We start from the raw sequence: 13214 nt of genomic DNA on the forward strand, positions 1-13214 counted from the left end.
TTTTTTCTTTTTCAGAAAGGGCCATTGAATTTATATTACCGGATTTTTGAAACTCCAAATAAAAGAATTAAGTTGGATATTGAAGAAAAAGTAACGCAAGAAGAGCAGCAACAGCCAATGGAAGTAGAAGAAACTCCCCCACCTCCGAAGGTGGAAAGCGAAAAAGAAAGTGAAGTGAAACAAGCGACAGAAAATGAACAAGCAAAGGAAGATAAGCCAACGGAGAGCACAAAAGAAGAGAAAATAACTTCTGAAGATTCTGAGAAGAAAGAAGAGGGAAAGGATGCATCAGAAGAATGGAAGGAAGTTCACCTACAAATCAGTGAAAATGGTGTTATGAGTGTGACGAATATAGAAAGTATTCAATCACCGAAGGACACAACAAGTCTGCCGTTTAAGGAGACTGTAATAAGTTCAGGCAAAGCAGACGAAACGCCGGGAGAAGGGAAAGAAATAGTGACGATGGAGGAAATAAGTGATTCGACAACAGTTGTGTCAGAAAAGAAAACTGCAGCTGAAACATCAGAAAAAGCTGAAGTGAAACCTAGTGAACCTACATGTGATACTGTTACTGAAACCAATAATGCAGAAATATTACCAGCACAGAAACCTAATGAACCTGTAGTACCTGTACCTGTAAGTGTGGCAGCGCCGGTGGAGGAACCTCAGCCGAAAGTAGTAAAAGACGTGAAAAAAGATGTGCCTAAAGTTCCCAGTTTAACTGTGACAAAGAAAAGTTCTTCGTCTCCGATGGGTTATAAGACACTGAAAACTCCGCCGAAGAGTTGGAATCCCAGTATACCTCGAACGACAGTTCTTTCTAATCATTCATTTCCAAAACCTGCCATGGGTAGCCTCAAGCCAGATGGAACTTTGGCTGATCCTTCGAAAGCAGGACAGTCGCCTACGAAACCTCCGCGATTTTTTAAAATGCGAAACTTGCCGCGATATTTAGGCAATCCCTCCTCAGGCGTAAAGCCTTTGTATCAGGTTCATGACACAGTTAATCATGGTTGTGGGCAACCCAGGGCAGAAATGGTTATGAAAATTGACCCGAAAACATTGTGTCCAATCCCAGTGACTTCGCCATCAAGTGCTACCGCCACACATACGTCAGCGATTACGACAGGAACCAAATTACAAGCAAGAACTACTAAAGTGCAAATGACTCCCAGTACAACAGTGTGTGATCTGAAACAGTTAAATGCTCCTATTATGAAAGGGGTCCCTGACATGTCCCATAATAATAACATGCCGTCTCCTGCTTTTATACCAACCCAACATACCACGACGCAAAATTCTCACGTTTTATATAATTACTCGTTCGTTAATCCTTCTAACAGATCACCTGGACCACCACCTCTTATCAGAGCATCTAATATGCCTCCCATGTCGAACCCCTCCGCAACTGTTGTTGCTAGCAGTAGTAACAATTGCACAAGCACCTCTGCTTTGTCGATTTCGTCAGTTCTTCCGCCAGTGTCATCCGTGTATTCTACAGCGCCAGGATATCACTCGTCCCTTCCTCCCAGCATTAGTATGATACTCAATCAGCACAGACCGCAGGATCGTTCGTTTGTTCAGGCGCCACCTACTGTGCAGCGTGTTCCTGCTAATGTTCACTCCCAGAAATCTCCGTCTCCAACATTACCTGTTGGGTTTTCGCCACATTTGCCATATTCACGCCTAACTAACCAATCAGCGCCAGGCAGCTTCTTTCCCGTGAGTGTAAATGTGAGATCGCAAACGACAAAAGTTAATGGTGAGAGTAGGGACCAACAGACGTTAGAAAAATCCACAGACGTGAAAAAAACAGAAAAAGTCGGTCCGATACAGGAGAGAGAGAAAATAATAAACAATCAGCCTTTAACTGTAAATAGTGTAAAGTCTGTTAACGAAGTCGACAAAAAGGCAGAAAACATTTCTGGCAGTACTGAAGGTTCAAAGGAGCCAATAAACGGAGAAGTTGATACAGTGAAAGACAAATCATTACCTGAAGAAAACAGTGTGCCTCAGAAGCAGCAATCGTGAATTTTTATATACGTGCATGTTGCCTTCCACTAGATTTCACGTATAGTGTAGTTGGTGATATTTTCATCTGTGATTTTTCCTGCATAAAATAATGCATTCCCTTAATCCCTTTTGCATGAAAGACTAAGCATTACACCTCTTGTTATATGACAGAAAACTATAGTTCTTTTATCTGTTAATATGAGAAATTGGCAAATGTAAAAAAAAGAAAAAGTTTTGTTTATATAAGATTTCTAGTCTCTCGACTTGTCTATATATTTTGATACAGATGTAAAATGTAAAAAAGGAATGAATCAAGTAATTAAGGATCTGTTGATTGTTGTAAATTGAAGTTTGAAAATTTTAATGAGATTTCAGAGTAAGATGTAAATAATGTTTTAGTCTCAAAGAAAAATGCAGTTATTTTTTTGTGTAGTTAACTGCTTTCTTGTTAATGAAAACCAGTACGTTGTACAGAAGATCTTATTAATAATGTTTAAAAAAAAGAGACACTGATTAAAAGATCTATAAAACAGTTATTTAACGTGACTTTTTTTATTATCAGTTCGTGTATTAGCCATCCCAATATGTTGAACTTGTTAACTTGTTTGTGTAAGCACAAAGCTGTACAACATGTGGGCTACAGTTTAACGAGGAATCTAATAGCGTATACTTACTGAGTATAAACTTGTAAGTGTATCATTTCAATTTCTTGTTCGAAGATTCAATTTTAGTGAAAATCATTACTCTGTAATAGTTAACAAATCTTAGAGGAATAATACGGAACAGCGTATGCAAGTTTTTCCTCTCAGTATACCTTAGCTTCCACTTGTAAACTCTTTAGTACGCAAGGAACAAAATACATTCGGTTAAGATCAAAACTGCCAATCAAAATTCTATTGCTAAATGAACAAGTATTTTTGTCAGAATCTTCTCCCAAGTAATAAGATTTCTCGTCCGTAAGACTCCTAAAACCCAGGAATACAGAAGGTCAATTCACCTAAGGTGGCCAATTTTGTAGAGCTGCTGACGAGCACAGCGTAGGAGAAGGAAACAGAAGTCAGTAGCCCGTGAATCCAGTAGTGAGTCACGTACAACGCTGTATGGAAGTTGTGAACAGCTGTTATGTCTGTTAACTCTTTGCGGCATAGTGATGCATAGTGATTTTTTTGCATCACCGTTTTATTAAACGATGTTGCATGGTGATGCACTTATTGCATCACATTAGTGAACGCTCAGCTGGTACTTGCCCAGTGATGCAGATTTTGAATCACTTATTCGACGTAGTTACGATGTTTGTTACTAGGTGGCTCGTCATGTTATTTTCAGTCAAATTTCATATTCCCGCGTTTTGTGATTCTGTGATGATTTTGTTTGCACGTAGTGAATCCGGGGATAATTAAATTCGTAATGTTATTGGTAAGCATGCTAATTTATGTATTTTGTCTATGAGTTCTTGTATTTTAGATTCTTAAGATGTAGTGCAGGTGATGTAGAAGTCACCCGGGTTAATTTCTTTTTGTTTGTTACGTTATTTGTTGTGATGCAAAAGTTGCATCACTGTGCAACAAGCTGATAAAAACGATATTGGTTATTTGAAAGTGTGTATCTCATACGACCCAATTTATGTATGTTAAGAAAATGATAGAATACAATAACCAATGATGTAATCCTGGGGAAGCTCCGAGGGCACAGTCCTGCCTCAGAAATTATTTTATATGAGAAGATTCCTTCCGAACCCGAATCACCAAATGAAACTGAAGATCTCAATGTGAATATTTCGCAAACCGATTCATGTGGTCCAATTTCAGACGCCGAAGGTGACAACAATCCGGAGGCAACAATACTACAGCCAGTATGCTCTTCTATAAGGGACCCACCCGACAGGAAAGACGTCAAGACCTCACCTTATAAACTTTTCACACAAGCAACAAATATTGTGCAAAATTTAAAAGATCCATCTCCAGTTAACTTGTTCAGACTGTTAGAAGATGAGTCTATTGTAGACTCAATAGTATTTCAAACAAATCTGTACGCAGAGCAGTCCAATACGGTATATTCCCACTACAAAGGACGAAATTGATACATTTTTAGGAATTAATATTTTGATGTATTTTAAGTATCAACTCTTCGATCATCATCTTCACCAACACGAACAACTCAACAAAAGAAAGTGAAGCCAAATGTTCCACTAGATTTTCGACGATCTGGGTCATCACACCAACCTAAAAGGTCTACTCGAAGATGATGTGCTTTATGCAGTACCAGAGCTAAACCAAGACAGACGTTTTGGATTTGTGCTGTGTGTGACGTTCCTCTTTGCTTAGGAAAGACGCGAGACTATTTTCAGAAGTACCACAAATGAAGGTTAGCAAAGTTGTCACGAGAAGAAAAGTTATGTAACATATATTTCATACAATATTTTTGTTCAAACCTTTGTATGGATAAATATATCTTACTTAACAGTACGTTCTATTTATATCATAATACGTAGTATATAACACATAGTAATTCGTGTTATTTTAAAGATTCAGTTTTAGAGTTTTAAAGTGCATCCTATTTATGCAAAAGCATTAGTGTTGTTGCACAGTGATGCAATAAATGCATCACCCCATTTTGGTGCCAATAATTATAAACTATGATAAAATATATTATCACTGTATTTTCTAGGGTCTAATATATTCAAAAATACATGCGGTTTATATTTACTAAAAAAATTATTTTTCGCGTGCAACATGGGGGTATAAAAAATAGTTCGTGCCGCAAAGAGTTAAAGAGGCACCTTATTGGGAAGTGTACATATGCCCACTTTCCGATGCACAATTCAGTGCGTCAGTGATCGTGAAAATGTGCGGGGCAAGGGGCAAAAATATCAGCAGGCGTACAGTAGCAAGGGTAAGCCAGCACTGTAAAAGCACCGGTCCTAAATATCAAGTCGTGAGAGTGAAAAGGAAACGGGCGTGTTCAGCCAGGACACCACGCATTGTGAGAAACATCAGGGCATTAGTTATGAAGAAAAACCCATCTACCCAGAGCAACCTTGCCACCTCATGCAGGATAGGTCACAGTGTGTCGTGTCATAAAGGACAATTTGGGATTTAAAAAAACTTCATAAGGCGATGGGGCATAAATTTATCACCAAGACACATTCAAGACAGATTTGCGAACAAAGTTATATGAACAGTACCTCTCAGGTGACAAATGGCAATGGGTTGTCACGCTGGATGATGCCTGAATTACCTTGATACCAGTAAGCCCAGGGCCATTTTTTATTCGCCACATGATGCGAACGGCTGCGGCGAGTTCGTCCGTGAATGTCAGAAGTTTTCGAAAGGCTTCATGGTGGTGGCAAGTTTCTGCGCCCGTGGGACGTTGCCAATGCATCGTGTGGATACGAAGGCCAAGGTGATTGCAGCCTACTTTCAAACAAACATCATGGAACCCTTATACACAACGCACATCCAACAGTTGTATGGTAGGGACACCCGGAAGGTGTGGATTCACATGGACAAAGCATCCAGTCACACTGCTCACAGTTCTGATGCGTATTATTGGCGTATAGCCAGAGAGACTGGTGTGTCTGTGTTATACCCTTCTCGTCCATACCTGTGAAGTCACCAGATTAATCGTCAATGGATTTCTGCACCTTTGGCCTTCTCAAACAAGGCCTGACGCGAAGGCGTCCCACCACCATAGCGGGGCTCTGAAAAGCTTGTCAAACGGTGTGGTCTACAATTCCCCTTATACACCTTCGACGTGCACTATTACAGTGGAAATTGCGTTGCAGGGTGATAGTCCAAGCTTGTGACCACTACATCGAGCACAATCATTGGAAGAGGAAGGGATTGTCGTCAGCATGTGAGCGCACAAACTTTGGCCATCTTAGGTAAATTGACCTGTAATTATTATGAGATTTATAAATGCATATCATTATAATCTGTTTAATTCTTGTAGATGATTTGGCCGAATTGAAAGATGGCTATACTCAATTTGCTTCCAAACTCGTTTAAGGGCATAACGTTTAAAGGAACAGGACAATTAGAAAATAATAAATATTTATGAGATTGTAATAACTTCGTCTTTCATTTTCCAAGAGTTGAACCAACGAATTATAATGAGAAAAATTAGAATTATTCCGGGCTTCCTATTGTATACAAGTTTTGATATATTTGAAAAATAGTAGAGGTTATTTACATTTCATGGAGTTTTAAATTCTTTGCGAAGATGATGTCATCTGCGAAACAGATACAGTTATTCCTTTTGTTCTCTTGAAGAGTAAGGAAGATGGTTTGAGAATGAGTATGAAAAAGTCGAATGTGGTGTTCGACAACTTCGCAAGAATGCGAAGGATTGAAGTAGAAAATATCGAATTAGAACTTAATATCTATGTTCGTCTGGGACAGGAGATATTCTTGAATGGCTGGCTAGATTAGAGAAGAAATCAACAGACGTATTAAGCTTGACAAGTGCATTTGAAAGAACAGCTTCATCTTGAAAATAAAATGTCAAAAGTGCAAAGTTTTCAATGTATGTATTAAGTATGGATCGGGACGTGGAAGCTAATAGAATAAGACATGCACTGTGTGCAAACTACACAACGAAGCACGGACAGACGTATACTAGAACTCACCCGCAAAGGTAGGAAAAGAATAACACGAATCAGAAAGATGACAGTAGTAACAGGTATTATAATGAAAATAAAGGCATTTAAGTAGCGGTGGGCTAGGCATATTACAAGAAGAAATAATTGATGGAAAAAGCAACATATAGAGACAAGAAATTTCCATATTCAAGGCTAAAACGGTACAGTAACATAGAAGAAAATTAACCAAAATAGAGGGCAGTAGAGAAGAATTGAAATAAAATATATGGGTCGGCATCCCACGAATATGCACCGAAGCTAATGGAGACGGTGATGATAACTGAGGAAGTGGAAGAAGTCCGAGAAAACCTACGTACACGATGTTTGTCCACCATAATGCTCACTTGGAGCGGGCTGGGATTGAACCAGGGACTCACTCGGGGTGCCCTATGACAGCTCCGCGGCCCCTTAGAAAATTGGAAAAATTCTTTCTCCAGCAGTGGTTGACTTACAATGGTGATAATGATGATTTCCATGTCATTGGAATCGAAGATTAAGAGGTGACGTTGAGCAGCTTAAGAGTTAAAGATACCTTGGGAAGAATTGCAGCAAAAGAAAGCGCGTTTTTAACTTGGGATTCAGGCATTTTCTCTATTCCTAATGAAACAATTTCTACAGTATTAATTTAGAAACATAACATTTGTCATGTCTATCAGATAATAGCTCAGTTAATTTTCTGATTAAAAAATGATGTTGACATAAAAATTCACTCAACAAATTTCCAAAATTAGCAGGAAACTACTTTCTTTATAGACTAACCATACCAACATCTGATTTCATTAGTTCTATAGAATTTTCACTCAGAATTCATCTATAGAACGAAAAGAACCATCATTCAGATTCAAAATTTCAACTTCTATCCCAGCTGCTAATCCTCTTAGGACATCATCTAATTTCCCAATATTTCAGTCCTTCCTGGGATCGTGTTTACTCGCAGGTGTAACATACGTCGGAATCTCTGTAATTACATTAGACATAATTTTGTAATCTAAAAGGTAACTCCAAATATTCCATAATGCACTCATGTCAGTTCTGCTCAACACTTCTAAATTGTGTGTGCAAACATTCCTGGAATATTATGCCCTGAAGAGGATCGGCAGCTGGACAGGGGAGGGGATACAAGATAAGGACCTGAGTTTTGAATATCGTACCCATTAGCACATTACCATATTTAAACCATTCGGATTCTTTAGGACGTCTACCACCATGTTACCTTGTGAAGGTAAAGAAATACTAAAGTTTCAACAAAGAATCGAACTACTACTTGTCGGTTCTCGATATGCCTTAACTCTTTGACCAGTTGTTCGTATAATATTGGAGAAAGGAGCAAAACAATAAAAAGAGAACGTAAAACACATACTGAGGGCTAAATAAGTTTTAATGGCATCAACTATTCGCAACGCCGTCCTTAAGATGTGAGAGAAGAAATTTGAAATTCTTCAGAAAATGCATTGTAATTCTCTGCTACTAAGGTAGATCTCATAGGCGGAGTCATGACATGGTTTGCGTAACTGTTAAACTAATAGAAAGTCTCCAAACTTAAGAGTAGTTAACTAAATCCGAAGGATCTTTCTTACAGTGCAGTAAATGAAGCTCAAATTTTAATGAAGAAAGGAACAAATTAGTAACAAACTTAAAATTGGTATAAATGTTGGGAATGATGTTCTAAACAACATACTAAAAGTCCCCTGAAATCCCACCATATTTGAAAATGGCCGCTGGAAGTGTCAAATGAACAATACCCAGATGCAGGGTGACAATGAACTTTATGAAATAAAACCGTCATAATTTCTGAACGGTACAGCGTGCATCAGCGTATAGCACTTGTGAAGACCTATTATATGAGCAGTAACAGTTCGGTTGCGGCGCAAAGGAAGTTCGCTCCCTAGTACAAGTTAAAGAAGACAACCAGTCCAAGTGAGCTAACAATCAAGAATTTGATTTGCAAGTTTGAGAAAACAAGGTAGTGTTTGTAATGACAGTGTTGGCCATGTTGGTCGACAAACAAGTGTGCTGTGTTTCAAACTAGTCCACGGACATCGATCAGACGAGCTGCAAAACAGGTTGTAATCAACCAGGAAACCCTGCGACAAATTGTTTAAGATTTGCATCTCTTCCCATACAAAATGCAAACCCCTTAGCCATTAAGCCCCGTCACCATGGTACAGCGATAGTTTTTCGCCGACACTATTATTCAGAGAATTGAGGACCAGGATTTGATGTGAATATGATTTCGTTTAGCGACGAATAGGCCCGTATCTAGGAGGGCAGTCCCGCCCCATAAATTTTTCTCCCCCCTCCTAAAATTTTCACGGTAGGCTTGCAAATGAACTATAATATGGTGATGAACTATCATATGGCTGGATCGGGCTCCAAGTGCTCCGTAAACCGTTTTCGGTTCCTGTGTGGTGTTCATAGCCGTAAAAGTCTACTCGTTGCGCGTAGTCTGCTCCGGAGGAACAGGTACTGGAACTTGAGTCGGAACTGGAACAGGAACGGAACAGTTTGGGCATGCGCAGTGGGTCAAAAAGTTCCCCCAAGTGTCACCACCCTACTACAGCGAAACCGTTCATTTCGGAAGTACAACGTATCAAAGCAAAAAGTGTTGTCTCAGGTTCACCCTCAGGATCCCAGGCGGGGACCAACTAAAAAATTAATGGTACGGGGTTCAAGTAGCATATTGTTGGAGAGCTGTTGGGAAATGAAAGAAGACTGAAGAGGTCTCGACTCTAAAATTACCCTGTGCAAAATGGCGGCTGGTCAAAATATCAGCAAAAACGTCATTATAAAATCTCTGACCCCCCCCCCCCAAAAAAAAAAAAAAAAAACTGAAACGGTGAGACAGATGTCAAAACAGGAAAACACGTTTGTCATTTCAGCAGTAATTGAAAGTAAAAATATTTGTCCCAGGATTCCAGACGGGGTCCTACTCATAATTTTCAAATGGCAAGGAGGATCAAGTAGCATTTAGTTGAAAAGCTGTTGAGAAATGAAAGAAGACGGAACAAGTCTCGACACTCTAAAATTACCCTGTACAAAATGGCGGCCGGTTAAAATGTACATCTTAATTTCGGTTCTCCGAGCGCATTTGCTTTCCATTTTGCAATCGGCGCTTGTTGTCACTGAGAGGCACTTATACGCAGTGTGCGAATTGAAAAATTTTCCCAGGGGGGGATGAATTTCACCCATAAGCGCACCCAGTCCTCCCCCCATATATATATATATATATATATATATATATATATATATATATATATATATATATATATATATATATATATATACACTAACAAGTACAAAACAGTTGAGATGTGAGATCTTTCAAAAATTTTCACTCAAGTAATATTTAGGTTAGCTACGCAAAGTAGACCTACTTATCTTTATGTCCACTTAAAAATACTCCAGAGGGGGAAAAAGTTATCCCTGCCAGGGATAAAATTTTTCTTCTCCAGGGTGGGAAAGATTTTTGTCAGGGGGGGAAATCCCTGGCATCCCCCCCGCCAATTCGCACCCTGCTTATACGTATTCGCTGTTCCTGGTCCAAGAAAATTTTTGTTTGAATCATACGAGCATAAGTACCACTACTGTACATTATATATTAACTAGGAGTCCCATACTTAAAGATGTCAAATGTTACTTCTTTTCTTTATATCTTAATTTGTTTATACTTTATTATATTTATTTATTTATTTAGACCTTATTGGGCCCAAAGAGCAGAATCTCACAGTAGGGCTATTTTCTTTCTTTCCGTTGAGTACAATAATTAAAGTGAAAACAAACTACGACTCGACTACAGAATTAAAAACTAAAAAACAAGATGTAAAAATGAAATGAAATATTTGAGTTTTATGTGCAATGGTTATGCCGGTTAGGGTAAAGGAGACGGTGATGATGAGAAATGAATGAAATGAAGAAAGTGGGAGGAAACGGGAGAACCCCGAGCACGGTGTTTCTCCACCACAAAGTCCACATGGCGCAAGCTGGGATCGAACCAGGGACCCCAAGCACCGAAGGTGAACGCTCTACCACTGAGCCACCGCACCCTCTTTAAAAAACAAGATGTTTGTACAGTGTTATCGTAGAGCGTCCAGACTTACTCCATCTGCTTTAACAACAGCTTTCAAACGATACTTGATCCCCCTTTGCCATTTGAAAATTGAGTAGGACATCGTCTAGAACTCTGCAGAGGACCCTGGGACAAATATTTTTACTTTCAATCATTGTACTGTTGAAATTATGACACGTGTGTTTTCCTGTTTTGACATCTGTCTCACCGTTTCAGGTTTTTTGGAGTGGCCATAGACTTTATAATGATGTTTTTACTGACATTTTGACTGGCTGCCTTTTTGCACAGGGTAATTTTAGAGGGTCGAGATGTGTCCCGTCTTCTTTCATTTCCCAACAGCTTTTCAATCCCCTGTTATGTCCATACGTTACTTGATCTCCTTACCATTTGTAGTTTTTGAGTTGGACCCCGCCTAGGATCCTGTGGGTGGCCGTGGGACACTTTTTTGTTTTGATACGTTGTACTTTTAAAAGATCAAACACGTGTTTGTTTTGACATCTGTCTCTCCGTTTGCGATTTCTAAGGGTGGCAACGGACTTTCTGAACACACTGTATATTCATATAACTCGCACAGTATATGCATTCGGAAAATTTTTATTACAATTTCGTAATAGGCGTCATTAGTGCTTTCAATTGATGTATAAATCATCTTCCACTTCGATATATAATCTCCACCTCTTCCCTTGTAAGTTGTTGAGCACGGCATTTGCAATTGACAACACATCGTCCTTTGACAACCACAATATACCACTTTTAAAACAGCTTCTGGGGCGCATGGAACATGACTTAAGATAGGAAAATAATCAGTTCTGCTCTTTTTTCACCCAAACGTGGATGGGCAGACATACAGGTGTGGAAGATTAGCCCGTCGCCAGTCCATCAACTGGTAGTGAGGTCTTAATACTTCTGTATGTGTTGATGTAAAAATGGGCTTGTTGGCGGCAAATTTTCACTTTGATCGTCTTTTTTGGTAAACAGTCACCACCGGAAGTTACCAATATCTGATTTTTATTTTATTTTTATTTTTTTAAATTTTTTTTTTTTTTTTTTTGGCATTGTAAATACATGCGACAAATGAACCCTTCTATCAATTTTTCATCCTTAGATATAAAACTTTCTGGACAGCCTAATATATTAAATGCCTCTAGAACATTTGCTTCAGAAGACTCAAAAACTTTCCAGAAAGATTGCTTCCCTCTGTTGTTGAAGTAACCTACTGTGTCGCACCCAGACAAAGCATGAACTTCTAATAATGCCTTAAATTACTTGTTATTCGGGCAAGAGTAAATACGATTAAGATCTATTGACCTCCTATTAGCTCTAGTCTCGGTCACAAACACGTCTGTATCTGGTGCGTAGATGTGAAGGATAGAAGCACGAGTAGATACATGTAAACGGTGTAAAATAATACTTGCATCAGCTTCCTTGTGACGGCTAGCAAGTTGTGTAACATCATTTCCAACCGAAGACTTTGCCTCGTTGCTCCAACTAACAACTTAATTTTGCTTTTATTTTCTGTGCATGCAATAATATCTTATGAGTGAGGTAATCTGTCAACATCTTTAGTCCTGTGATGAGGCAGTAAGGATCTCAAGATTACTTTCCTTATATTTGTGGTATGTGATTTTATATTCAACAGATGTTGTTTGACTAGCCCTTTTCTTTCTCACTGAGTTCTCCAGTGAGTGTTCGACGTACGTGTCAAACACTAAGTGAATTTCCTCATATTTCGTTATATAGCGATCCGTCTTCTTGAACTCAATTGAAAGGTCCCAACATGTCTTTACACTTGAATCTTTTCACGTGCATTATACCTCTGCCATGCCATCAATGCTTACTACAGTGTTATATGGGAGTGGTTTGTTTTGACTGAGCTGTTGGTTTATTGTAGGTAGGTGAAGTTTGTTGATTTGCATTGGCAATATACGACTTCAAGAATTTTCATCAAATTGCTCTTGTTGGAAGATAAAATCATTGATCTGTCTAAATTAAACTTCATCGAGGAACTCATAACCACTAATACATTGCTGTAGATCAATATCGGATCGACCCCTCGAAATAATTACTGACCTAGTGAACAGAGAACTATCTGCCTTTAACTGCAATACAGTATCCAACAATTTCGTCAATACAACTTTGTGGACTTTACTACACAACTGAAGATTTGCTGTTTTCGTTGGTGCCCATAGACTACATTTGTCTAATTTAATCCTTTCTTGTTTGAAAACGTAATACATCTGAGGTCCCTTTTCAGACATTCTTGTTGTGTCATTCTGGATAAATTCTGAAAAAACAGGTTTGTTGAGATGGTAATTAGTTCTTGTTCTTCAAAAGTTAGGGATTTGTCATTGTCGTAAGAGAATCTTTTGAGCATTTTTATTCTCGACGCTCTTATGCACTTAATATACGTATGTATTATCGCACACGTAACTCATAAATAAATAAGATAATGATTCAGGCCACTGTGTGTTTAAGAATTTAAATACTGTATTTCTT

At 38.7% G+C, this 13214-nt stretch overlaps 1 protein-coding gene across 2 annotated transcripts in view; it reads left to right on the plus strand.

Moving 5' to 3' along the window:
- Positions 1-2549, plus strand: part of LOC145671188 (uncharacterized) — a 52257-nt gene extending 49708 nt beyond the window's left edge. For both annotated transcript variants that reach the window (XM_081740038.1, XM_081740039.1), the window contains exon 6: positions 16-2549. In XM_081740038.1, the coding sequence (XP_081596164.1) occupies positions 16-2031 (2016 nt within the window). In that variant the 3' untranslated portion in view covers positions 2032-2549. The remainder of the gene's footprint in view (positions 1-15) is intronic.
- Positions 2550-13214: the final 10665 nt, after the last annotated feature.

Source organism: Thermobia domestica, chromosome 15, assembly GCF_964235325.1.
Source record: "Thermobia domestica chromosome 15, izTheDome1.hap1.1, whole genome shotgun sequence".
Taxonomy (NCBI): Eukaryota; Metazoa; Arthropoda; class Insecta; order Zygentoma; family Lepismatidae; genus Thermobia; species Thermobia domestica.